This window comes from Lepisosteus platostomus, chromosome 4, assembly GCF_059453375.1.
Source record: "Lepisosteus platostomus isolate fLepPlt1 chromosome 4, fLepPlt1.hap1, whole genome shotgun sequence".
NCBI classification, from domain to species: Eukaryota; Metazoa; Chordata; class Actinopteri; order Semionotiformes; family Lepisosteidae; genus Lepisosteus; species Lepisosteus platostomus.
In genome coordinates this window covers 2,545,401-2,572,803 of record NC_142614.1, presented here as the reverse complement: position 1 = coordinate 2,572,803, position 27,403 = coordinate 2,545,401, and the positions used below count along the sequence as shown (strand labels likewise).

General features: G+C 55.8%; 2 protein-coding genes across 6 annotated transcripts in view; one reads left to right on the top strand and one right to left on the bottom strand.

Annotated features, from left to right (window-relative positions):
- Positions 1-116: 116 nt before the first annotated feature.
- On the top strand, positions 117-5,017 carry actmap (actin maturation protease). Of its 5 annotated transcripts, none has more exons than XM_088627554.1 (7): positions 117-268; positions 1,616-1,811; positions 2,440-2,508; positions 2,816-2,940; positions 3,373-3,502; positions 3,747-3,820; positions 4,363-5,017. In XM_088627554.1, exons 2-7 carry the CDS (start codon positions 1,639-1,641, stop codon positions 4,800-4,802), a joined length of 1,011 nt encoding a protein of 336 aa, XP_088483680.1. In that variant the 5' UTR covers positions 117-268; positions 1,616-1,638; the 3' UTR covers positions 4,803-5,017. The 5 variants fall into 5 exon arrangements, with proteins under 5 accessions (XP_088483680.1, XP_088483682.1, XP_088483683.1 ...); XM_088627556.1 differs by having other exon boundaries at positions 128-272; positions 1,146-1,811; XM_088627557.1 differs by having other exon boundaries at positions 129-268; positions 1,197-1,811.
- A 365-nt stretch (positions 5,018-5,382) lies between these two features.
- itpkcb (inositol-trisphosphate 3-kinase Cb) overlaps positions 5,383-27,403 on the bottom strand; it is a 31,722-nt gene continuing 9,701 nt past the window's right edge. The window contains exons 2-8 of the mRNA XM_088627547.1: positions 23,895-25,310; positions 10,789-10,888; positions 10,385-10,598; positions 9,995-10,199; positions 9,627-9,728; positions 9,374-9,445; positions 5,383-8,899 (exon numbers count right to left, since the gene is read on the bottom strand). Of these exons, the coding sequence (XP_088483673.1) occupies positions 8,684-8,899; positions 9,374-9,445; positions 9,627-9,728; positions 9,995-10,199; positions 10,385-10,598; positions 10,789-10,888; positions 23,895-24,977 (1,992 nt within the window). The 5' untranslated portion in view covers positions 24,978-25,310 and the 3' untranslated portion in view covers positions 5,383-8,683. The remainder of the gene's footprint in view (positions 8,900-9,373; positions 9,446-9,626; positions 9,729-9,994; positions 10,200-10,384; positions 10,599-10,788; positions 10,889-23,894; positions 25,311-27,403) is intronic.

Here is a 27,403-nt window from a genome sequence, read left to right as displayed (position 1 = left end):
ACATGTACAGTATATCCCACCCACCCGGTCTCTGATTCTAGTTCTGATTGGACAATCTGTCCGACATGCTTCTTACACGCGCTTACGATGCCATTTTGGCGCTAAGAAGGAGTTGGTTTTGCCTTTCTTTTTAATCGCTGGGTAGAGCCAAAATGACGAATGATTATCTGCAGTTTCACAGAGGGCTTGATTCGCCTTGACTTGACGGTGTGTTACGCCGGGTGTCACAGTAAAAATATTCCCGACTTGGACCCGACGATTTCCATGGGTAAGTATTTGATAGCTCGTTAAGCCTAGAATTGATTAGACAGTAAATACAGTTCTGGCCGGTTTCTGCGTGTGTGAAGGAATGCATTTGATAAAAATGTTTCCAAGATAGCTGTAGTTGCGCGTTGATTTACCTTGGTAATTATAAAAGACGACGCATCCCGCGAAGTTTTTTTTTAAATAAAATTGCAAATACTTTTATGATTGGCCAGAAATAGCCAGTTTCACGAGTTCCACTGACGTTTAAAGGAAGGTGTGCTGATCGTGGCAGGTTTTTTTCATATACATTTTTGCAAATTCTGACTTAAACCTTTTTAATTATACAATGATTGTAAAACTCACCGTATTGCACACATCAAAATGGAAAACAATAGTTTTTTTTAATTGTTTTGTTTAAACCAGCTAAAAAGTGCAGCAATACAAAAGTTCCAACTTCATTTAACTAGCCAGTGATGGTACATTTGTTTATTGTCTATTTTTAATCCCTGCCCAAATCGGGGAGCCCCTCTGTCCCTGACGCGCTGCACGCGAGCTGCGTCCGGGCACGTGCTCCCTGGGACTGCACGAATAAACTTCTTCGCTTGCGAGTCTGTGAAGAATTTTATTTCCGCTCCGTATGTTTCATCCCAGCCGCTGGCTAGGGCTAGTGGTGGTCTTTTATAAGATTATTAAAGTGACCGTTCAATATGAGAAAAGGGTGACTGAAGTTGGCTTTAAGGTAAGGGTGCTGTACCTTAAACTTGATGAGGGTCAGAACCCTGGAGTCCTTTACAGAAGCACAGGGCACAAGGCGGGGCCACACCCTGAACAGGATGGGATAATTATCATTGTCGTTAATGACACTTATACTGCACTTTCCACCCCAGAGGAACACAGAGCGATTTAGGTGCACTCACCTGCAGGACAGACAGTTGCCTCACTATTCACAGATGAGGTGGAGGAGAGAGAAACTGCTGAGAGGACATTAGGAGGAACTGCAGGGAGGCCAGGCTGGAGAGCAGCCCTGCGGACAGTGTCCTCTCTCTACTGACCGATCAGGCAGGACCTCAGGTGGACACGAGCACCTCTTCCCAAACAGGGTCCCCAGCTTTCATACTGGGGCACTGCCTTGGAGACACCTGTCCAGAGGGAATATCGCCACCTACTGGTCCACCAACACCACTGACAGCAGCAGCCTGGCTTCCCTTAGACGTCTCCCACCCCAATACTGGCCAGGCCAGCCCTTGCTCGCCTCGAGCCTGTATCTGGGGCCCCGCACTGCTCGTTCGCGTTTCGGGGCTGCAGACGGGCAGACATTTTGTGTATTTGCGTCGGCGTCCTTCACCGGTCCGGTCGCTCTTCACCACAGACCCCTGAAGGGAAATCACGGCCATGAGCACCCCGACTCTCGTGGCTCCGCCGCCCCCCCCTGCTCCCCCGCCGCCCCCCCCGGCCCCCGCCTGCCCAGGGAAGAAGAAGCTGTACCAGGCCATCGCCGCAGGAAAGGCCCCGGTCTCGGGAGACTACGAGGAGGCCCGGCTGCTTCTCCGGCAGAGACAGGACAGGTAGGAAGGGAGGAGTGCTGCCCGAATGACTGTGGCCAAACCCAGAGGCCCGAACTCACAACCCATTTTCTCAAACTGCGCGATTTCAAAGGATGAGAATTCGGAGGAGACTGAGACCTGTACAGATCTGAGCAAAACAGGAGTATACGAAAGCCATCCCGTATTTCTGAGCTTGCTAGAGACACATGGGTATTGATAATGTAATAATAATAATAATATTTCTTTATTAGCCCTATATAGTTTCTTGCATTAGGAATTCATCTTTTCGCCTACCCCAGCTTGCTCTCCATGAGACACACAGACAGGGAGAGAAGCTGGGGGTCAGAGCGCAGGGTCAGCCATTGTACAGCACCCCTGGAGCAGCTGGGGTGAAGGGCCTTGCTCAGGGGCCCAGCAGAGTAGGTTTCATCTGTCAGCCACGGGATTTGAACCGGCAACCTTCCAGTCACAGGCGCAGATCCTGAGCCACAGAGCCACCGCTCCGCCCTAAACTTTAAATATTAAAGATAAAATAAATATTGGCCTGCAGCACTCCCTTCTCTTTCAGATGCAATTTCACTTGCGCTGGAGAATGTATTTTTTTTTACTGGATGTGCGGATTAGAAACGAGGATGTGTTCCTTCTGCAGTTTCCGGAGAGACCTGCAGTGGGTGCTTTTCAATAAGTATGTGCCATCGCTGATCCAGGATGGGCCACAGTGAGTATTCCTCGCCCCCGGCCTGGGTGGACATTCAGACATGAGTGTCTGGTCAGGGAGGTTTGGGTACGTTAAATATGCTGAATTATTTTGAGTTAGAAGAAAGAAATATTTAGCACTTGTACCACTCAGATCGTAGTCCGAATACCAGTGTGACAGAGGGGGGCGCTGTGCTGGTTGGCCGACTGCGATACTTTGCAGTCTGCGCTGGAGCAGAAGCAGTGTGTTAGTGACGAGGTGAGGTTTTGGGGGCGAACGTGCATTGGGGTGTCTCTTTCCGGGGTGACAGTGGGGGTTTGCCGCACAGGTGTGGGCTGGTGGCTCTGTGGATGGCCGGGCACCTCCTGCAGATGCCCACACCCCTGCCTCTGGAGCAGATCGTGGCCCGAGCCCTGGGGAGAGGGTACACCGCCCAGGGAGAGATGTTCTCAGGTGAGTCGCCCCCTCGACTGACCCACAGTGTCCGTTCTCCCATTTCCTACCGTCCGCTACTCTCGCAGCTGGACCGAAGGCTGTGAAAACGAGCAACTCCGATAGCGGAGGGGCGGTCCAACGGAGACACAACACTGTGCACGACACTGAGCAGACTCCAACATGCGCGTCTGGTCTCGTGACCTTGTGTGATCTCCGAGGGGGGGGCAGGTGCCCCCACAGACCGTGAAGATGCAAACGGAAGTGCCGTTGGGCACCAGGTGTCCAAAACGAAGACAACACTTCCATTTTTACAGTTTCAAATCGGGCAGTTAGAAAAACAGCTCAGAGCTGCTCCGTGGGTAAGGCTGAAGGGTCTTGTTCCCAGGTTACCTCCCTGGGCCCTCGGTGCCGCTCCTGTCACCCCCTGTCCTCTCCTCTCCCCCCCCCCAGCCCAGGCCATGGCCCTTCTGGCGGAGGAGCTGTACAGCGGAGCTGCGGAGCTGCTGAGTGGAGGCCTGAGGGGAGAGAATGAGATGCGCGTCATAGGGCACCTCGCCGCCGGCCAGCCCCTCCTCGTCCCGTATCCTTCGCTGGCAAGAGCCCCCCTCTGGGCACGACCACTGCCGCTGACGGCGCCCCGTAGACCAACCGCATGTGGCCAAAGTGTGGGGACCCTGTAATGTCAGTCACCCCAGCCCAGTCATCGATCGGTGATCCCCTTTACACGTTGCCACAAAGATTCGACAGTAGTCAGGACGTAACTGACCCAGTGACCCAGCTCTGCAGCACCGAGGCCTGAAGGATTCCTTGACTCCCACGTCTGGAAGCTACGATGAGGATTTCAACCACGAGCCGTGCCTGCGGAACGGGCACCGGGCGCACTGGGCCGTGGTCTCAGGTGAGAGAGCAGCCGCCGTGGGGCAGTGCGCCAGCCCCGAGCCCCCCCCGAAACCCAAGGAGTTAGCAGGCTTTCTTGGGGTATTTAAATCAACGCTGGCTCCTTATAAATGTTAAAAATCGGACCCGTTAAAGTTGAGCTCGTTCTGAGGTGTAATGAGATGGAATAGAACCCCAGGCTCTGCATTCCCCCAAGACTGGAGCTCTCAGGCCACTGCTGCAATCATAACAAGGTCACTCTGCTTTTCCAGCTGGTTCACTAAACCAGGAGTCTTCAGAGGGAACGTTGTTGCCTGTTGTAGAGGCAACGAGCAAATCGCTCGTTTCCCAAGACCTGGTTCAGTTTAGCTGCGATAAGTGAAGCACGTGATTTGCTGCTGCAGTGATTCAGAGCTTCAGAGACTGTGTGGAACAAACGGCAGAAGACCCTTCCCTCTAACTGGCCCAGCTAGATGCTCAGTGTGAGCCAAGCGAAAGTGGACCTCGCGGGCAGGTGTACTGGGTAGGGGTAGATGTTGAGGAGGCTGTGGTGTGTGTTGGCAGGGGTCCTGCTGGGAGTGGCGAGAGGTACGGACACCGGGCAGCTCCACAACGACCCCCAGCTGCCCTGGCTGCTCCTGCCCCGGGCTAGTGGCGCCCCCTGGCTCCCCAGGCAGGGCGTGGAGGAGGTGCACCTGCTGGCCAAGCAAGGCAAGAGCCTGCGCTACCAGCTGTGGGCACTGGAGAGGCTGCGGGACAGCAACAGGCAGCTGTGCCAGCTCGACCCCCAGCGGGCGCAGGACGGCACGCGGTACGTGCTGCCCCCCGGTGGGGTGGGCGCCGGGCTGGCGGGGCAGGTGGTGCTGCTGCACAGGAGAGACCAAGCAGCACCAGGAGTGAGCGGCAGCCCCCACCTCCGGCCGCAGAGGGAGACGGAGACCGAGGTACCAGAGGTCCCGGGCAGAGACCAGAGCGGGCCGAGCAATCACAGCAGCGCAGGCTAATCCACAGCGGCGAGGCCTGGCGGAGACACTGAGCAGGACTAAGACCGCAGGCCTGAGCACTGAAGCCAGGCTGGGGCGGACAGCTCAAGGACAGGACCTGCCAACACAGACGGCAGACACTTGCACAAATGATGTTCTGGGTCAAGGGGCTCCTAAGCTTTCTTTCTCTCAAGCTTTGTTTTCCTAATAAAACTGTTAAAGCATTTAAAATGACAGACATTATCCCCCCAAACTCTTGTAAAACTTTCTCCAATCACAGCACTGTTGGAGCTCACGGAGAATATAGATTATCTGTGCGTCCAGGAGTGTGTGGCCGTGTCCAGTGTGCCGAGGCTGGGGGTCGATGTGCAGGTTCGTGTATGTAAGCGGGGCTGAAGCTGAAGAGAATTCATGTCAAAGGGTGTTTTTTCTTTTTTTATCCACCCCCCTGATACCTCAGCCAACGTCATTTTAGAGCCAGCCGACCAGTTATTATGGACTCGTCCAGGACAAGCTGAAAGAGCTGCACAAGTGAGGTCTGCTGTGTGCAGTAGCGTCCCCTGCAGGGCCAGCTGACAGATGCATGAGCAGGACAAAGCACTCCAGTTCAAAAAGACCCTCTCGGGTCCAGTTTATTGAGATGGGAAATCTACCGATACAGAACAGATCATGTCAATGGACTCTGTGGTACAATCTCTCTGCATAGCTTGTTGTATGACATAAATACTAAAACCGAAAAAACACACAAAAAAATGAGAAGCCCATGTATATTCCAGTATTGTTCCAAAAAACATTATAAATAAGTAAAATGGTTAAAATGAACATGATGGGGTGAAAAAAATAACACTTGTAACAACTCCTGTAAACAATGAACTGCACATCCAGCCTGTTCCTGCTATAGGGGGCTCAGACCTGGTCTGGAAGGTTTGTGATTTATCTTGGCTGGCAATTCAACGCAGACTGGCCGAGGTGCAGTTTTCCAGGCAGGAGTCACAAGTCCAGCTCTGCCATCCCCCCACCCACACCAATTCCTATATATAATAGATACCGAAAACTCCACATTATACCTGCAAGGAGTTTGTGCTCTGGAGTAACTAACTCCAGCTCCACACAACCTGGCCCAGTCCCCAGAGGATTTTACGTAGACGATTTTTCAAGAGGCATATAAAATATAAAACCCAAAGAGCTGACTTTTTTTGCGAAGGAAGACCCGTCTGTGCCACCCAAGGGGAGGGCCGAGTTTCACAGCCCGCTCCAGCTGGACGTAGCGGAGACCGGAGATCATCACTGGCTGCCCAGAGGGGGCAGTGCCCAGTTCCGGCCCACGCTGCAGGGAGCTTTAAGGAAGTCTCCCTTGAAGTCTGCAACTCTGCCGTGGGAATGACAGAGCAATCTGTTTTATAAAGGAACAAGTAACAGGTTTATTCCCTGCTGAAAAGAGAAGAGAGAAAACACAAGGTTTCGGCTGTGGAGTCTTCTTCGGGTGCGAGACAGGGCAGGCAGAAAAGATTAAAGAGCACAGATGAACAAAAGCTGGGAGAGAGGAGGAGGCAGGTCTCGACTTCACAGCTTTCTTCACCCCTCTCCACTTTGCAGTGGCCTCTCTGCCCCTCCTGCCTCCTCCCAGCTTTTGATCTTCTGTGCTCTTTAATCTTCGCCGTCTGCCCTGTCTTTCTCACAGCTGAAGGCTTCACAGCCGAAACGTTGTGTTTTCTCTCTTCAGCATGGAATAAACCTATTACTTGTTCCTTTGCAGACTACGCATGCTGACGTAGCTCCCCACCTAATCTATTTTATAGCAGTCAAAGTCATAAAGCAGAGTAGGCCACACCAGAGTCTCCATTATGTGTTTTCCTCTGTAACTTGACTTCAGGCTTCACCTGTGGAGTTTTGCAGATTAAATGTCCTGAAAACACTTGGCCAAGTTGGGTACTACAAGACACAGAGAGGGAACAGAAAGGCGACGCACAGAACTACTGGTAACACGTTTGCCCTCAGTTGTGTGCGTCCCCAACGGTGTTCCCCCTCTCCTTCTCCCCCAACTAATGTTTGAGAGGCGAGTCAGGAGCAGAGCCAGGCTGGCAGGGGGGACCTCACAACACGCATTTCTAAATGTCTGGGCCCAAGAAAAAACTACTCTGACAAAAAGGTTATTTACAAGGATAAACCCAGTTAAAAAAAAAAAACGTTTCTCTACAGACAAAATTGGAAAGCTGCAGTTCAGAGTACGCATGAGCGCCTGCGATGACAAAAGTGCATTCTGGGACTTTTTTGGGTCAGGGAGGTGTTTCACTTTTTGGCTCGGGAAGCTTTTTCTTTTTAAAAAATTCTCATTGAGAACTTGCATCCTGCTTCACTCGCTCATATTGGAAGCGGGAGAAATATGAATTGAGGCAATGCAGTTCAGGACAGTACATGTGGGAGCTCGGGCCTTGTTAAGGTAGAGCGTTGGCGAGTCCCAGTGGGAAGATGAGGCCCGGGGCTCTGCAGGGAGCAGGCCACAGGCCACAGGGCCGCGTCGCGCTGCGGACCTCTCCTTCTGTCACTGCGGCATTCGTGCCACGAGCATCAGCACGCCAGATCTATTCCTCGGCAGAAGACTTTAATGAAAAGGGTATTCTGGTCAAAAGCTGATCGCGCATCCTCGAGTGTGGGGCGCAGATGGCAGACTCGACGAAACGAGAATAATGCTGCCGAACTGCCCAGAAAAAAGCACAGAAATGCTCATCTACCGCTGAGCTGAAATGGCGTCAGTCGGGAGCGAAGGCCTAACTAGTTAAAAAAATGAAAGGTCCAGCTCTCAGATGTACGAAACTCACACCTTACCGATCTAGACTGGGGGGTGGGGTGGGGCAGAACTGAGATGTAGCAGGTCGTCGCTTGGGCTGCTGGCACCCTCTGCTGGGAAAGCAGGTGAAGGGCCGAGCGAGTGAAGGACCCCCACGCATCGGCTCTGCACCGTTGCTTCTAAGGACCTTCATTCTTTTTTTATTAACGGAAGTAGTTTCCGATTAGTGGAAACGCCCGACTGCCGTGACCCAAGGGGGCTCAAAAGAAACAATCTGCGGCCAGACGGAGAAGAACGCTCTCAAGGTCAGCCTTCCTTTGAACGCTAAATACCTGGTCCCAGTCCCACTGGTCAGGCTGGTGAGGGGGTCCCGCCTGCCCACACGCCATCGCCATCGCCAGCCCAGCCGTGTCCTGTAGCAGCCAGATTTCTGTGCCGCCTGGGCGGGTGTCCCCTAGCGAGCCCGCGGCCAGACCGCCGGACCACGCCGCACAGCATTTCAATCCATCCCGACCCCGTTTTTCACCAGCTGGACGCACAACGCTTTTAAATCCTCCGTCTGTTGCTGCAGACGGAAAATAAAAGTCCCTGATATGGGTGAAACGCGCAGCCCACCATGTGGACTCGTGTGCCGGTCAGAGAGACCACCGGTATCGGAGCCGCCCGCTGCGCCTCGGGGGTCCGACTGCTGCCACCAGAAGGGCAGGCCTGGCGTCAAGCAGGTCCGTGTTTGTTCAGAAGGAAATGTAGTGCAAAGGGCTCTGGGCTCGGGGCTGGTGGAGACCGGCGGTGAGGAGCGCAGGACAGCACCCTCGCCATCGCAAGCCTGCCTACGCATCAGATACGGCAAAAAAAAAAAAAAAAGAACCACAAACCTTTCACAATAAAAAATTAAATAATATATACATTCAAAACAAAACAAAACTGTACATATCTCCAGTGTTCTAGTGTAATGGTTTTTAAAAGCCTTAAAAAGGGTAAAAACAGAGCAGTCCACTTCTGGGTAAAAGACGTTTTAAGGCCACTTAGGGAATTCTTTTTTTTGCTTTTAAAAAACGTAATTAAAAACGGTTAAAAGACGCCGGCGCTCCGGTGAGCTCCCGCCCCAGGCGCCTCACTCCCGCGGCCCGCGGCCCACCATGGCACTCAGGATGTCCATGAGGCTGTCCAGCCCGCGCAGGTAGCCGTCCTCCCGGTTGCCCTCCTGCCAGGGCGTGCGGTGGTCCAGCGTCTGCGGCGGGGGCAGCCGGACCGTCTTGCCGAAGTCGATCATCCACACGCGGGCCCGCCCCGAGCCGTCGTGCACGAACAGCAGCGAGCTGCCCACCACCTGCCGCGGGACACGGGCAGTCAGACGAGCCATTCCCAGCACACAACACAGGAGGCAGAAACGCAGCGATAGCGGTTTCTACAAGAACGAATCATCACTTTGTGTTGAGAGATGGGGGTAGCTAGTGTGAGAGTTAACTACACACTGAAACATCACCCCCAAAGTATTATCCTCACTTTACAGGTATCACTGCTGAGGCACGAGGGACTTACGAAGCACTGCCAGCTGAGGGCCTTGAGGAGGCCAGGCGTTGTCCAGACAGAACGTGTGGGTAACTGGGACGGACACTGACACACTGACACACACTGACACACACTGACACACACTGACACACACTGACACACACTGACACACACTGACACACACTGACACACACTGACACACACTGACACACACTGACACACACAGACCAGAGGAGCCCTGCTACGGCCAGGCAGGGCCCAGCGGCGCAGACTGACGACACCCTGCGCTTACCTCGTGGCATCTGAAGAACTCCGACTTCTGCAGCGCCAGCTGGAGCTCCTTCAGCTGCTCCAAGTAGTTTTCCTAAGAGGGAGAGACCAAAGACGAGGCTGAGCACCCGAGCCCTGGAGCAGGAAGGGCCACACGGCACCCGTCCCTCACGAGCTCTGGTGCCGGTTCCCGGCCATTTCTCGTTCTTTGCTCTTACTTTCGTTTTTCTTTTCCGTTACCCAAACCCCCTCCTCTTGTCCCGGGAAACACTCACCAGGACTTGGGTGCTCCTGTCCACGAAGTCCTCCAGCGCCTGCACGACCTGCTGCCTGTCCCTGGTCTTCTTGAAGCTCGTGTTACACGTGCCGTCCGCTTTCTGCAACCGGAGAGTCAGGGGAAGAGCCGTTAACTCGAGCCCGGGTGCGAGCGCGAGTGTAGCTGTTTTAGTGGCATGAGACTGTGTCCAGCCATCTTCTCACTAGTCTGTTTCCTACCCAGCGGGAGGAGTTTCAAAATTGTTTTACTCCTGACCAACGAAGTCCTAAAGACAATGGTTCAGAAGCACGCGGGGGAATTAAAACAGTGTTACGGTAAGGCTGGGGTCAGGCTGTGGGTGGGGTGTCCGGCACAGGCTCTGCCCACCTTGATGCCCTCGATGCGGAAGCCCAGGGTGGCAGTGGAGCTGAGCGTCTCCCTCCACTGCATGTATCGGGGCTTGAGCACGGCCTGCTGGGCGTGCTCCTCGGGGGTGGGCGCGTTGGGGTCCACTGCCACCATCTTCTCGTACATGTCCCGCCTCAGCTTGGGCTTCTCACGAGCTTTGACCAGCTCCTCCTCCAGGTAGGTCCTGCGCAGAAGGAGACAGCGGGGCCTCAAGCGTGAGCATGCTCTCCCATGACACCCCCGGTGAGCGCTGCATTATACCGAGCTGTTCCACTCCCTGGCCACTAGGTGGCGCCGGAAGACCTTCCAGCATAGAGTAGGGAAAAGACCGGGCTGAGCATAAATGAAGTCAAGGAGCCGGGTGCTCACCTGGTACCCATCTTGCAGTCCATGATGGAGGGGGAGTCGAACTCCGCCAGCAGGTCCTCCATCTGGTTAAAGCACTCCCCATCCCTCTCCACCACGCCGTAGTAGCCGGGCACAAAGCGCCGCAGCTCGTCCTTCATCAGGTAGGTCAGGCACTGCTGCTCGCCTTCGCAGTACTTCTTCAGGATCTTCCCGTAGTCGCCCGCCTTGAAGTTCCCTGGGCCAGGAGGAGGAGCGGCACAGTCAAGACCTCCAGCCGGCTCTCCACTGCCCCCAGCCCCAGGCTCTTGTGTGTGCTGCTCTATAGACTGAGTGCACCTGCTCTCAGATTGTCCCACTCCAGCTGTTCTCACCCAGCCCCCCACCACAACACCCCCCGCCCCCCCCCCAGCGAGAGGGTCTCATACCTGCATGGCCAGCCAGCTGCACCCAGGGGTAGCGCTTCTTGAAGGACACGACGAAAGGCGACCAGTGCACCACGGTCTTCAGTTTCTTCCACGATTTGTTCTGTAGAGACAGAGCAGCACAGCGTTCACAACCAGTAGACGGGGGCCACGCCTTGGGAGGGCTCCGCTGCAGGTCACGGGACACAACCGCCCTGTCCCAGGTAGCACAGAGCATCCGTGAGCCCACAGCGCCCCAGGAGCCTGGCCTGAACTCTGGAACAGGGCTCACCTGCATCGACAGCTGCCTCTGGTCCTACAGCACAATGTCAGTGCAGGGCACGCCCACTTCTGGGACTACACACTCCGCAACCCCCCGCCTGTACTTTCCACTGCTGGGCCCTATGCATCAGTCCGGGGGTGCAAACCGCCAAGCTGCCCGCGCAAAAAAACAGATGGAGACGGAAAAAAGGCTGCACTGCGGGATCCAGGATCGGCCAACGCGCTGCAAGTTTACTGGCCACGCTTGTCTCAAAACTTCAGGAATGTGGCTCTGCCACTGCTCATTCACCCTGGCAGTAACGAGCCTTTAAATCGATCAATTCACGGCTTCGTTACTGTAATGTAGTCAATCCTGTTTCAGCTGGTACAGGACCAGCCCTGGCAGGCAGAGGATGCCAGCTGAGCTCTGCAGTCACGTCGCGTCTCTCGGACGGAATGACAAGTGTTTTTTTGTGCGTTACTGAGCAGCGAGAGAAATTAAAGGGAAGGCTCTTCAAGTCAGGGCAAGGATTACAATCATTACAAGGAAGAGAAGTTGGCACACAGACAACATCCTGATCCGAGCGACGCCACCGGGCGACGATCAGCCTCCTTCCTTCAAGCCCAAGACTGGCCCGGAAAGACGGCCTCACCGTTACTCGCACCTGTCCCGGGACAGGAGACACTGAGCCGTGATGGAAGATTGGCACGCTCGGGGGTCCCAGTTCTCCTGAACCGAGGCAAACCGTGCCGGTTTAAACATTACCCACCCTGCCCGGACCCGGCTATCAGAGACAGCTCTGGGCGCGTGCCCACTGAGTCACAGTCCAAACTCCTGGAGTGACACGAGTCGGCACTCCCTCCTCCCGACACACCTAGACCATAACCTTAACAGCCGAGAGGAAGCCACCCGGCCCGCCTGCTAGTCAGCAGCTCAGCCGTCCAATTCACCGATTTTGGATCTGGTTGATCGAGTTCCAGAACACGTATACACACAGACCGCTGGGGATTTAGTGCACGCCAACATGGAGATAAAAGAAGGCGAAACACGTCAACCAGTGGCAAGATGTCAGAAACCAAAGTTTGGGAAAAACTGAATTGGCTCACTGTTGTTTGAGCACAAAGTGCTTTTACTGCTGTCTTAATGGACTTTAAATCACAGGAGTCCTGAAAACACAGCTCAGTGTGCAAAGGGCACAGGCGATACACCGTGTGCACTTTAAAGAACTTCTTATTCTGTAAAGCTGAGACAAAGACACCCTTCCCCTGGGTGACAACAGAAAACAGAATCCCATAATGCTGTGATGCCAAGTCCATCCCAGCAGGCAGCAGCAGGAGAGCTCTGAGGAGAATGACCACACGGCCATTGCAGCTCAGTCACGAGGGTCAAACGGCCAGTGGGAGATGGGCCGTGACCCAGCTGATCAGGACGACGATGAAGATGATGACGAATACGTTTGTTTTTTTTCAGCCGTAACCTTGCACCTCGGGCCATGACGCAGACATGTCCTGCCAAGCGCGCCGAGCAAGTTCTGATCACAACGTACCGACAAGCCTGCCCTCCTCCCCCCTCCTTCTCCAGAAACAGACCCACCCACACCCTGACCCCAGCTGCGACACAACAGCTTTTACAAATGTCAAACATGAATAATTAAAAAAAAAAACTCATTGGGGTTTCATTTCTCCCACACCAGTTACCCACAGTTCTCATTTGGATCCAGCATCTGAAGAATTTCAGGAATCCCTGCAGGAACGTGCGTGTTTACAGCTCAGGCACAGAGCTGACGTCAAGCCCTGCCATTTCATCCCACTGGTGGCAAACATGGCTTCTGAATCGTCTCACAGCTACAGCTTGCAAGAGCCTTGAGAGCAACAGAGGCTTTGTTCTCCTCAATTCACAGGGGCATTGATCTCCATTAAACTTCCTGCTGCCCCCCCGTCTCAGCAGCCAGAGGGATCACCGAATCTCCACGCAGAGAGAAGCCAAGCGTTTACCTGATCGGAGCAGCAAAACTGGAGGGACTTGGAGACAGGCAAGCAGCTGACTGAAGCCATGAACTGCCCCTTGTGGTCTTATCAGAGACAGAGCACCAGCGATTACTCACTGACACACTGCCAGCATGCAGCAGACATCAAGGAAGTCCCCTCCGCACAGCTGACCGGTACACTGGTAAAATGGTATCGAGAGGCTGTCTAGATCAGATCACTACTGTGAACCAACCCGAAGGGATCTGCTGCTTGGCCCTTCCTCGGCCAATCACAGCAGCAAGGGATCCACATTCCTCGGTGCTCCACTGCCCTGCTCGCTTGCACACTCATGCTGGAGGAATGAGAGTCTGATACGGCGCAGTCTCGCACAGCTGACACTGCGGTGATGCAAGAACTGCCAACACCTGGCAGCCGGAGCTCTCTCCGAAGGAGCAGGGGGGGAGACAGACACAGCCTCTCGGGCACAGCTGGTGCCCAGAGGGATGCTTACTGATCCGCAGTCTTGAGTAACCCTCAGGACCAAACCCTCTCTCGCACAGGGCTCCACAGCAGCACGCCCTCTCAGACACGCAGCCCAGAGGACCCGCGACTTCAGCAGAGGCACAAAACAAGAAGAGGCCCATCTAGAAGTTAGTGGCTAACTGTTCACACAATCAGCTTCAATAAAACGGCTGAGGAGACTGTTCCATACTCCCACAACCCTTTGTGTAAAGAAGGGCCTCTTCTTGTCGGTTTTAAATACAACTTCCACCTCGTTTCCTCTTGTGTCCTCTTGTTTGTGTGCCACAGCATCAGAAGCAGCCAGGTAGATGGAGCAACAAATACAAATTATTCAAATGAATGCGACGCCCTGCACAACACGTTTCACACGTGTAACGAGCGACACGGAGTCCTTGAAGCACGGAGGTGCAACAGAGCAGATTTCGGTCGCCCCCTCCCAACCAACAGCCAGGTCAGGAATCCTGCGCTTATGTGCCACACTGCTCTCTCCGGCCTCGTCCGGCTGCCGGGGCAGACGCGCCAGGAGACAGGGGATAGTCGGGGCAGGCCTGGGCCCCCCAGCCTCCCAATAGGGAAGAGAAACAGGGGTAACAGGACTCGAGCTCCTCATCTCTCTCGCCTGAATTCCCGAGACAAACAGAGGCATGTACTTCTGGTAAATGGGAACTTGTCCGACGGGTTTATCCAAGAAACTGGACAAAAAAAAAGAGAATTTGCAGAAATCACAGGGACACGACACAGAGGCCAGCGCAGCAAAGCAGCACCATTTTTTTAAACCCCAGCACTGCGGCGAAGGCCTTTTCCGATGACCATCAACAAGCCTCTTGGCCAGACAGGCCTGTGAAAATCACGCGCGCCCAGAGATGCCCACTACACACAGAGAGCTACAATAACCATCCGCGATTACAATAGTATCAGGAAGGAGAAAGTAAAAATCTGCAAAATGATCCAACTGCACAGAAGCGGTGCAGGGAATCCTGACAGGGGTCAGGACGCTCTGGGGACTCGAGCAGCTGGACAGGCCTGGCGATGACCACAGGACCCCTGTCATTAACCAGCACTACAGAGCATCAGAGCCAACACACACAGCTATGTCGACTGCATTCGCCCCTGTCCCAGCAATTATTCGTGGGAATAATCAGAGTCCGTTCCCATGTGTGCGGGGATCCTGGTGCCGTACAGGACAAGGAACGCCAGGAAAGGACAGGCAGCACCGGACACTGCCCCTGGCTGAAGCATGGGAGCAAGCCTGGACAAGGTGCATCTCTCGAGACAAGTGAAGGTCGCTGAAGCCAGCAACACCTGCAAGGGGACACTCCCTTTCTCCCTCTCTGGCCCCGTCCCGAGCAGGATGGCAGAGAGAGAGAGAGAGACGAAGGAGGAGCGAGGCCTTTCTCGTCTGCAGCAGGGGTGCCAGTCTGTTTCAGCAGGGGTGCCAGTCAGCTGCGCACGAACCTCAAATACACGTTCCCAGCTAGAATGAAAGCAAGCGTTTCCGTCATACAGAAGCAGACGGCCGCATGGCTGAGAAATGAAACCTGCCGGGGGGCAGTATGTTGCTCTGAGCAGGCGGGGCGAGAGTGTGACCTGCGGAGCGGCTCCGGGTTCGGTCTGTGGCGGACTCGTGCTTTGCCCAGCCCTGCTAAAGGCAGGGGGTGGGCTGCCCTGCCTGTGTCCAGTAAGGTCGACGTTGGCAGGAACGACCCCTCTCACTCACGTGTCGAGCGCTCCTTCACATTCCGCTGTCGGCAGACACACGCCGTGTCCGGCTCCGACGTCTCCGATGTTTCTGCAAGCTAGTCCAGGAAAACGAGGCTCCAGCTGCAGCTCTGGCTCTGCTAGAGTGGATCTGAATTCTCTGTGCAGCAGAAGCAGCCTGATCTGTATCCCTTGGTCTGCCTCCAGGCTGTGCTACCCCCCCCCGACACAGAGAAACTCCGCAGCAGCGCTCAGCCGAACAGAATGTTGAGCGAGGAGGAACCCAGGTCTGCCACGTGCACACAGCCCGTACTCCGACCCAGTGCGCACAGTGCCTGCTCCTGACTGCCCTTTCGCAATCTCTGCTCACCACATCAAACTCCGTGCGCTGGCTAAAAGATCCCCGAACAAACATAACACCGAAAAAATCTGGCTTGTGTTTAAAATAAAAAAAACTCAGCCTGCACGAAGGGGACGTCCCGACGCCGTCTGCCTGCCGTGGGGCTTTTTCTCAGCTTGCCCCAGCGCACGCCCCCACACGCTCACCCCCCCGCCCTGGAGAAAGTGCCGGCAGAGGAAAGAGCTGGAAGAAAACAACGCAGACCAATGCCGAAGGTGGAATCAGGTTGGGCAGGACAGGTGGACGGCTCTCCCTGCCACCCCAGGGGCACTGCGACTCCCGCCGAAATCACACCCCCACCCGCTCTGCAGCATAGCGCCCAGGCCACAGCGTACCCCTCAGGTGGGTTTTCACCCCCCCCCAGTGCTGGGCTTGGCTGCGTGCCGGGTGCTCTGTTATCCGAAGAGACACCGGCACGCCCTCCTGGATCCCGTTCAACTAGTTTCCTGCTGTGCTACAGTGTAAATAAGTGAGAAAACCAAGATGCACGCTCCGTACTCTTCAACCATACCCGAGCAGGAGCCGGAGCAACAGCCTCAGGACAGGAGGTGGTGGAAGGAGAAAGGACCTCACAAAGGGTTTTCACAGGGAGCTCTCTCCCTGTCTAGTTGTCTCATGAGGGACCCTATTATGACGGGCTTTGCCATCACCTGCACGCACTGTCACTAAGAAACGTGGATTGTAATTGTGGTCTGACTGACTGGTTTGTGCTCCACCTGTTCTTGGGCAGTGGTGTCTGAACACACCTCGGACGTGCACTCTGGCTGGGGCCCTCGATCACACACTGTGACGGATCTGCGTTTCTCTCTCTGGAGGCCCAGGGCCGGCGTCACCTGCTTCTGTCCACGCCTGGCGCGCGGGCACCCTGTGGAGAGCGTGACACACGAGTTTCTCATTTCTCCATGTGATCAGGTCTGCTGCCCGCCAGCCTGGCCCCACAGAGGTCCGAGTTCACAGACAAGCCCAGAAAGATGCGCGATGCCACAGATTCCAAATGTTCTGTGTTTATAGGTAATTCACATCCAAAACCAGAAACACATTCCAAGCTTTGGCCTTTTGAGCAGAGTTGCATGTATGAACAATGATCAAGTATTAGGAAGTCTAGTGGCTTCCCTCCATGTGGGGAACATGCAAACTCCACACAGTGTTATCAAAATTAACAGCTACTGTCCTCAATGACGACACTGCTGCTCAGTGAGAGGTGGTTTCTCCGACTCAGTTACACCACCTCCACAACACATGCCTCTTGTCTCAGGACTCCCGAGCTGCGCCCTTAACACATTCAATAGTCCTGCCAACACTGTGACTCGGAACAAAGCTGGCTTTGCCCAGCTCAAGTGAAAGTGATGCACGGGGAGCAGACAGTTACTTCCACCCACCTGCAAGAACATTTCCCACCCCCTCTTTACTCTGCATTCAGAGCGGGAGGGGCAGAGCACCCCTCCCTGCGCCCCCCTCCATTACTCCAACAGCCCCTTTCGGAGCTGCGTCTGTTATGAGCAGTGTAATGGGACCCCTGCGTTTCAGGTCAAGCTGAATTACCACCCCCCCCCAAGACGAGCAAAGCACAGGGAAAACGAGACATGGGCTGCAGCCCCCAGTCTGACCCCCAGGGTTAACGGGCCGAGACTCCCACTGCACAGCCGTTGGATCCGTCCCAGGCAGCGCGAGGGGCCGCCCCGTGCACTTACAGGGGGTAGGGAGTAAGTCCTGGCCCGGCACAAAGCGCTGTGCGTTGGGACCTGCCTTGCGGACAGCAGGTGGCGAGAGCTCACCGGATCGGTGCTGCCCTGGCTGGGCAGCCTGTCCTCCCTCGCCTGCCCGCCGCGGGCCACCCAGAATCCCATCCACCCGGCCACCCCAGGGGTGCACGCCAGTGCCCCCCGACAAGCGGCTTCCTCTAGCCTCCTCCACCCCGAACCCCAGAGAGCCCCCCCCCCGGCGAACAGGAACGTGCTCCTCCGCCGAGCGAGCGAGAAGAGACAGGAGTGCAACAGCCAGGCGAGGGGGGGGAGAATATGCGTGAAGCCATATAAGGAAACTGTGTCGCCTAGCAACGCAGCCACCTTCAGCCCAATTTTCCATTACACTTCGCAGGACTCGGCGCGCGTTTATGTGTGTGCGTGTGCATGTGTCTCTGTGTGTCCATTAGCACTGTTAATGCATGTGTGTGTGTGTGTGTGTGTGTGTGTGTGCCTGCGTGTTGTGCATGGTTTCTAATTTAGTCATCATTTGTCTAGCAGAATTAAAACAAACTAAAGAAAGACAGTCCTATCAGTGCTTTTCCACCACAGTCACTTGCTAAAAACGAACTATTCCAAAGTCAACATTCTAATCTAATCTAGCTAAATAATCCAATCCACAGAGTGTGAATGGCTGGGGCTCTTGTTTACCTTAAGATGATTCCTCACTTGATTCAAATTGAATTTGCATTAAATAAATAGATGTCAGATCTAAGAAACTCCATAGAAAATTAAACTCGATTGGCAACTTACATAACAACACAAAAGGGTTGCACACAAGGGGCTCGTCTGATTATTTGCAGCTAATCGATATAAGATTCTCATCCAACTTATTCCTAAAAGACAGCTGGACAGCTTGGCCACCCACCACCCTTTGCGTAAAGACAGGCCTCCAGGCCAGTTTTAAACGCACTTTCCCCAGAGTGTCCACTTGCGTCCTCGGAGTCTACGGCTCTGAAGCCAAGCAACAGACAGCAGGGCCTCGTCCCCAAGGACAAGAAGGAATCTGTGCCTGTTCGAAGAAGAAACTTCCTTTCTTTCCTGCGCTTCATTGAGCCTCCGATTACTTGTTTCCTCGAATCTCCCGTGAGCACCTGTTCCCGCTTCCCTCGGCAGGAAGACTCCGGGGATCTGGGTGTCCGTCTGTGTGTGGTGGAGCAGCTCCAGCGCCGTTCCCGAGGGAGTCCCGCGGGATGCGGAGAGGCAGGCGGGAAGGGCGCAGCGGCGACTGTGCAGTCAGGATGCTGGTCACCCACGCGCTGAGTCAGGCGCTGCAGAGGCCAGCCTGACGCACAGCGCCGGACACACTGGCCGAGCGGCTCCGGGGCGGACGCTACTGAGGGATGCGTCGCCCCCGGAGACAGCCTGGGACAGCCTGGCTCACGTGCCACAGCCCTGCTGGGGGGGCGACGCTTTCGGAAGAGAAGCCAGACTGGAACTGCGGCATTTTCCAGCTCATGAACACTTCCAGTCATAATGCCTCCCAGCATTTCTGCACTTCCAGTAAGCTCCCGACTTGAAAACCTCAGTCCACCACGCTGTGTTCATGCCAGGATTTCAAAACCCACATAATGAGTCCTGAAACTCTGCCTCACTCCCCTCTCGCAACTTATTTTTCACATCCTAATGCTGAGACACCAGTGCTGTTACTCACATCCTCTTGTTGACTCGTTTTTTTTTTTATAAAAAAAGATCATAGCTCCTCTGGCCAACAGCGCAGGGACAGAGGAACAGAGCAATACAGGAAGAGCATACACAGGGAGACGAGAAATACTGAGAAAACAATTAAACCCACAAGAAACGGGAACGATCCCAGAGAAACGGACACACACTCCCAGCGCACCGTGGTTCGACCCTTTCCAGGCTTTGCAGGTTGCATGGATCTTGGATCAGCTGACATGCACAAACACCTCAGTAATACTAAACACCGCAGCTGCCGCTGAAGAACACTTATTGTGAAAAAAAATGCAGGCCCTGATAAGGAGATGGCCTCGAGCAACATGGGAGCTCTGCCCCACACGTCACAGAGTGCAGCGCAATGGAAAAACTTGTCTGCAATCTGCCACATCTCCCCCTGTCAGCAGCGCGATCTGACACATCTCCCTCTGCGTTCAGCACTGTAAGGCATTCGGGGGGGGCGGGGCGCCTTGAGAGACAGAAGTGGCTTATTTCTGCCGCGAAGCAGCTCTGCATTCTGTTGTTGTCAGAAAGCAAATGCTCAGCAAGGCTGGGCCTGGTCAGTCCTGGGACGGGAGACCTCCAGCTAAAAGCAGTGGTGCTGGAGGACCAGTAGGTGGCGCTCTGCCCACTCGGACTACAATTTCTAAACCCAATGGTCTAGAATGAGGATATCGTGATGTAGGAGGCGCTGTCCATTGGAAGAGGCGATAAACAGAGCTCCTGAATATCGGATCATTAAAGATCCTATGACTTCTTGTAACCGTGTTAGTCTCAGTTAATTCCACTCTGGGCTTTTACAATCCAGCCAGCCTAGTAGGAAACTGATGAGGCTGTCCCTCTTTTCTCCATCGTGGAGGGCTGCCGGCGCAGAAGGGGGCGGCGCACACCTGTGTCCTGGAGGAAGGGGGTCTCCTCCTACACGTAAAATATTCTGGGATCCTTCGGGGCGAAAAGTGTTGTATAATTCCTTCCTCTCACACCTCCACACCTGCTTGAAGTCTGGGCTGTAACCTGGCACCAGTCAGAAGCGGTATACGGTATGGCATAGTGAACTGTACGCAACTGGACAAAAGCAGATCAGCAGGTGCACGCACACACACAATCACACAACAAGGGCTGATGCACCTCCATCAGTGGTGTCACAACTCACAAAGGAAACAAGGCTGCACAGTGCTCTGAAGGTCAGTGGCAAAGCTCCTCTTGCTCCAGGCAGAAGCTTGTGGGCCCTGCACCCAATGCCCTAACCCCTGAGACAGCACTGGGCGACGAAGCAGACACCAGCACAGCAGGATGCGACCGGCACACACCGCCCGTAACACCGCTCGACTGCCCCGTGTGTGTGGGGAGAACATCACGCCGACGGATCGCTGCCTTTTCCACAGCTCAGCGCTCTGATTTGCACTTCCTCCTGCGAATTCAGGACGGCGCTGACAGGTTCACACACCGGTTGCAAGCTGGGCTCTGGAGAACCACATGAATCACACCCCCGCCGTATGGAGGTCCCCGCGCCGGCCCCACAAGCACCTCACCACACGGATGTGTCAGCGCGCACGCACAAACACGCTGGGGTCTGCACTCACTGCAGCCCCTGGCTTCGCAGCCCCCATTCACCATTCATCTTTAAAAAGAACTGCTCCCCCCCACGGAGACAGCCCATCTCCCCTAAAGAAGACTAGAGCTCTTCAGCCATGAAAACCTACCCCCCCTCACCACCACCACAGTCACAGAGGTGGTGTCAGGCCTCCAAAGTGCAGGGATCTCTACTCCAAAGGGGGCAGTGCTGAGGAGGTGTGGACTCAAGGAGTGACTCAGTTCCAGGGAAGGCGTGAGCGTCACAGCTCTGAGAGGGACGCACAGCGAGCAGACCTGATGCAATTCCACCAGATCAGACCAGGATTTCTATGGCGCTTTTGGATCAGGTCCATGTTGTGACTAATCGTTGACTTTGTCGGTTCCGTCTACGAACTGAACACCAGCAGACCAGCTGTCTCGCCCCCCCCCGGGACACATTCCTCTGCTGTAACGTCTGCCTACACCCCAGCACGTCATTACAGCCGGGCTCCCAGGGCAACGGGCCCGACTGAGAGACGTGGCGCGAGTCAGGCCCGGTTTGTCACTCCGCTCCGCGGTGCTGGACACCTCCGCCCTGAGGGAGGCGTGAAAGCTCAGCACAGTTTGCCCCAGAAACTCATCGCGATCCCCTCCCAAAGCAAAACAGGCACGTACGCCCTCCTTGCAGGATATCTCTGAGCAACAGCTTTGCTTTGACAGGCTGCAAAGCTAAAATTAAAGACGGAAGAACTCGTCCCTTGTCGTAGCAGCATGCAGACCACACCCCCCCCCAGCGCAGGGGCTCAGACGGAGCCCCCCCTCGCACTTCTGAGGCAACTAGGAATTCACGCAGAAAGAGAAAATAATCTGCGCTGTCTCAGCACTTGCTCGGGACCGGTCCTTATAAACCAGACAGGATGTTTTGAAACCCCAGGGGTCACTTCCTGGCACAGGGATGAAGCGACTGCCAGCAGCCTCCTGCGGGCACGTCGCCGAGAGGTGGGCACACCTGCTGCGTGCCTGCACCACCTGTCCGAAACGCACGCTTTCCTCCTCCACTACAGTGAGAGTTTACATTCAGCTTGTGTGCACGCACCTACCTTGAAATCTAGGCTGCAGTCTAGGCTGTTCCAGCTCCAATTTAAGCAGGAAATCTAGGACACATGAGTGCTTCGCGAGCAAAATAAAGCCTAGGCTCTTAAAGGAACCAGGATCAGGCCGAGTCAGGACCTCTGGGGCAGAATTAGTTGTGTGCTGGACAAGAACAAGCCTTGTGGAACGGAAGCCTGGCTGTACAGAGGCCTGGGGGTCACTGGCCGTCCACCTTGCTGGCCTCTCGGACAGTCACAGCCATACCCGGGCCCACACTTCCACTGCTGACACCTGGGAGACACCCCCGGCCCCCAGGTGTACCAGGAACAGACAGGAAATCTTCCCCCCCCCCCCTGCAGACGCACTCTCAGACCATGTCAATGTCCTCTCCTGCTGTACTGTCTTCTCCGTTGGGGGTGTTTGCCTGCCTGCTGTGTTGTTTCCCTGCAGGAGATGATCAAGCGCGTCCTCGTGAAAAGCGCTTTGTTGTTAAGTGCCTAGCTGGTCACGTCAACCCCCCCCCCCCCCCCGACAACATCCTGGACTGATTCTAGAATCACTCCCACCCCTCCCACTACACTGTTGACCCCGGGACACAACCACGGGGCAGAACCACGGGGCAGAACCACGGGGCAGATACGCCAACTCTGAAAGAGGAACAAATGGCTTCCCGATTAAAATGTGGACTGAAGTGCTTCTGTGTCTATCAGTCCCAGTGAAGATGGACAGGACGGTCAGCTGCTTCTCCGGGTGAGTCTGTTCCCAGTTGTGCTCAGCTTCGCTCCAGAGCAAGCCCTGGTCCGTGACTCCCCGCCCCGCTGAAGCAGAGCTGCCACCAGACCAGGACGGGCGCGTGGCATTCGCAAGAGCCAACTGCAAACAGTCGAGTGTGCAGTTCCCCAGGACTGCACGTCAGTGTTGACATCTGGGGCGATAGTCCAGTGACAGTGCGGAATGGGGAAAAGCGGGATTTTTCCCGGAACTGTTCCTCCCGGTTGCTGCCCTTGTGAATTTCTAGGGGGGAGTGAAACGCAAACTTTCAGGCCAGCGACTCCATGGGTGGCCGGGGTTCGGGTTCGAGAGCAGCAGCAGGCCCTGAAGCCTGCACCCCTGGCAGGGCTCTTTGACTGACTCCCTTGCGCGCTCCACTGGTCTCTGCGACGGATACGGACGGTACAGGCGATTTGTACCCGTAGAGCTCATGCTCCTGGAAAACGCCGTGCGCCAAAATGTTGAGCACGTTTGTTTTCACCACAGATGGGATGCACCAAAGGACTCTGGACTTGTCCCTCTGAGTGAGTCTCGGTGACTACACAATTTCACAGAGGCTCCTCCCACCACAGATCAGTTCAGATCCCAGAAGAGGCTCGGGGCCGTTCTGTCCTCAGTGACAGTCTCCACTCTAGGTCTGGCAAAGATTCGGGCAACCAGTCAGTGACGAATCACTTCCCATCTCACGAGAAGGACGGAGCGCCGTGAGACCTCCGACGTCCGTGGCACAGCCTGGATCTGAACCAAGAAGCTCTGGGCAAGCAGCACAACCTATCACTGTGCAACGGATTCCTCATCGCCGGGCCGGGGGGGTGGGACTCTCAGGCCGACAGCCCCCCCCCCCCCCCCCCGAAGGCAGAGCAACGCAACCCGACGGGAACGTCTGCGCGCCTCACCCAGAGCCGGGGCGCACACGCGTGTCCGAGAGGACACGGAACAGGCCGTGCGCCCGCCTTGCACGCAGCGAACTCCTCACCAGCGACCCGGACGGGTTTCTGAAACTCCCCCGGCAGGGCAGCACGGGAGGTCTCTCCCACCCCCCCCCTTCCCTCTTTATAGAACAAAGTCGCACCGTCCACCCCTCCGGCCAGACCGGCGCCCGGGGGCAGCCGGGGGATCCTTTCTATTTCAATAGCTGAAGTGGGAGGTCAGACTCCCGAGTCCAGGCAGTCCTGAACACTGAGCCCCCCACACTGGGCCTGGACTCCCACAGCGAGGGCACGCAGCCCCGGCCCCCAAACCCACATTTTGTGTCCAGGCTGTGTATGGGGGTACACGCCCGCAGCTCTCCCACCTCCGCTTGTTGGACAGGCCTGTTCTGGCTACCCGGGACCGGAGGGTGACAGTTCGCGTACGGTCCAGCACAGCGCATGTTAATCATGACCCCCCCACCCCCTGCTCAGCGCTACTGTTTCAGCCAAGAGAAGCGAGAGGAGGGCACTCACCCCGGGCGCCTCGTCCGGGCTCCCCAGCGTCCTCGGCGGCGCCAGGCTGTTGGGCTCCGGGTCGCTGCCGGCGAAGTCGTCCTCGGACTCCTCGAAGGACGAGGCGGAGGAGAGGCCGGCGGACGACGAGCTGGACAGCTTGCGGAGGAGCAGGGAGGGCGCCGGGGAGCCGCCGCAGCCGCTGTCCGAGCACGGCGACTCGTCGTCCGGCTGCGTGTCCGGGGGCGACCCCTCGTCGCGGAGCGGCCGGCCCGCCGCCCGGCAGGGGCTGGGCTCCCGGGTGACGATGAGCCGGGGGATGGTGCCGGGGAAGCTGCGGCTGCCCGGGATGATGGAGCTCGCCTCCTGCTCCCCGGCCCGGACCCCCGGCCCGCCAGGCACGGCGCCCGAGCTCTGGGCGGCCGCCGGGCAGCTCTGCGTCCTGCCGCCGGCGGCCCTGGGGCGGCCGGGCGCCTGCTCGCCGCCCCGGTGCGCGTCCAGGAGCAAGTCCAGCTCCAGCCGCTGCCTCACAGCCTGCTCCTCCGAGCCGCCGGGCCCGGCCTCTTCGCCGCGCTTGTCCATGCTGCGGCCCGGCGCGTCGCTCGCATGGTCGCCGTCCGGCGGCTGCAGGGCGGCGGCGTCACTCCCCGGGTCGGCTGCCGCGCCGCTCCTGCCCCGGCCCCCCCGTCCGTCCTCTCTCGCCCCTCGCCCCAGACGCGTTTCATCCACAGACCGATCGCCGGGGCCCCCCGCTAGTGCCCCATTGCCCGAGACCCCGATCGTCCCAGGCTGGAGCCCCCAGCGGCCCCTCTCGGTCCCGTCAGCAGCTGCCCTGAGCCGCTCGTCTGCTCCCTGCCCGGGACCAGCCTGCGGATCTCCGCTCCCGTTCAGCCCCGCCTCTGCGGCTCTGGTGCCCCGCAGCGTCTCCGCAATCCGAGGCGACTCCTTCTTCTTCACTGCATTCCTGTCGAACCGGTCGTCCCTCCGCTCCTCGCCTGCAATTCTGCGGATTTTCATTCGCCTGTTCGCGGCCGCTCTCTCCGCCGATTTCCCTTTCGCTTTGGCAGAGGTGGCTGCGGAGTACGAGGAAGAGGATTGACCCATCCCGTACGCCGTACTGACCTCCTCCTCCTCCTCTCCCCCCTCCCCAGCTCGTTGCCGAGGAGGCAGGGTTTCCTTTGCCCCTGGCAACACAACAAAGTGTTGACGTCACCTCGAAACGCAAGCCGGGATGCCAGACCCCGCCCACAGCGCCGTTCAGTGAGGCCAAGGCGTCTTCGGCCCCGCCCCTTTTCTCAGTGGAATGCCCGCCCCCTGACTAATCCAAAAGTCACGATTCCGTCAGATAACACACATGGCCGTGTGTTTGCTTTCGCTGGTCGCAGATCACATCCTTAATTGCGGGTTCCAAGCCTCAGATCAAAATCAGAACAGGCCCTGTAACAAAGCAGAAAGAAAAACAAAAACTTAGTGACCCGTCTTCAGCAACGAGTAAAAATAGTGATACATTAACTTTTGCATGAAGACATTATTGAAGACAGCCATCAATATCTGTAACATTTCAGGATCTCATGGACAACTGTGTGTATTTTTAAGTACAAAAAATCATCATGTCGGTGTATGAGCAGCCTCTTGCAGGACAGTGAAGCACCGAGACCTGTGGGCTCAGTGCTCTGACAGCGTGCACGTCTGTCAGGTCGGATGTGCTCCGACCTGCTCTACTTTCTGCTGGGCTTTAGTCACAATGAAGTGTCACAATTCTTAGCGAATGTGAACAATCATTATAAGACTGAGGACAGTCAGACGTATCCTTCAACAAGAAAAGACTGTACCGACGGGCAATCGATCCCACTGCTTAAAACCGAAAGTCAATTTACGATCATTTAGGTTATTGTATGGCAATAGCGCTATCACGTGATTACCACAAAGTACGCGATAACGTACCGTTTCTTAATAACGAGACACAGGTGAAATATTTTTATGGCGCCTTCTGTACGTTACAGATCACAGGCCGGAGGCCTTGGTGCACTAAGGATTCCCCAAGTGCGCCCCCCAGAGGAGCCTCAGACATTACACCAGGCTGGTGACTCGGGATTTAGGCAGGGTTACAGTCGCCAGCAGACCCTTCCACCATCTTGAATTGGTTTTTAGTGTTTTCTTGATTGCATTTCTTCAGGCACCTTAGGGAATCCGCTTCAAGCGGTTTCCACGCATTATGGCAACCATAATACGCCTGGACTAATTACACCACTGCCTTGTGTCATATAAAGTGTAATGCTTACGGCCAACAAGCAGTGTGTGTAAGAGCCGGCGTACCAGAGCGGGTGACGTCACCGCCCTTCCCTGTGATAGCAGGACCACAGCTACTGGGCTGTGGAGAGATCTCTCTTTAGCTCACGGGGCTAGGTCGCTGCAGAGAGACGCGGAAGTCCCGGGTTCGAGCCCCGGACGGTGCAGGGGCCGACCAGATGCGGCAAGGGCGCCCGCCTGAGCCCCCGTTGCGTTACAATATTAAAGACAGGATTAAGACGAGGCATAGTTTTCCTGGTGGTTTTTGCTTTCACATCGTAGCCACTAGGGGGGGATGTTGCAGTTGGATTCACACTGTAATACTCATAAACCCTAAGGGCAGTCAGCTAATCTTCCCTAAAGTAAACAAGCAAAGAAGAATTAACCCCCTGTCTTTGCTGCCAATGACTGAAAGCCAGGGAAACGACTGGTTTACCAAAACCACACTTGAACATTTCCAATTCCTTGCTTACAATGTCTCATGTATAAGTGAGCGTTTTGAATATATTTGTCATCGAATGCAAGAAATATTTCACCATCTCGAGGTCTGATGAAACATTTACTTATGTAAGAACATTTCAGGGCCATCATTCCTGGTGACATTGAAATATTCCAAATCAATCCTTTTCGGAGACTATCGCCAGGCTGCTATCAAGACAAAGACAGAAGGCAGCCGTGTCGCCATCGCAGAGAAACCTCGTTCTGCCAATGACTGAGAATGCGCAGCGGTTTACCTCCTAGAAACAGGAATCTTTCGCGTGACGCCGCACGTCTGTGACAGACGGTGAAAGCGGGCCGGGCCGGGCCGGGCCGGGCCAGAGAGAAGCTCGGGAAGAGGATCTGCTCAATGAGATCGATGAGTCACCGAGAGTGAGAAGGACCGAGCGCTGACCCGGAGCACGGGGCGCTGGGCTTAATCACATGGCGCACAAGCCATCAGGACATCAGCACCTCCCTGGGGTGAAGCACAGGGGGCAAAGGACCGATCCGGGCCCGGGTCTTGGTGCTGGAAAAGGCCTTCGCGTCCAGAACCGCTCCTGCGACTGGACCTGCGTGGAGCGTGGCCTTGCATCCCCTGTGCCGTGGCCAGTCCAGGGAAGGACTCGGCTCTCCTCTCGCGCAGTACTGCGGGGATCATGCGTGCCCGCTCCCCCCCAGCCCAGATTTCTCCCCGTCACAAAACTGGTAAAAATGCAACACCAACTACACCCGAAGAAGGCTCCACAGCCGAAACGTCGTGT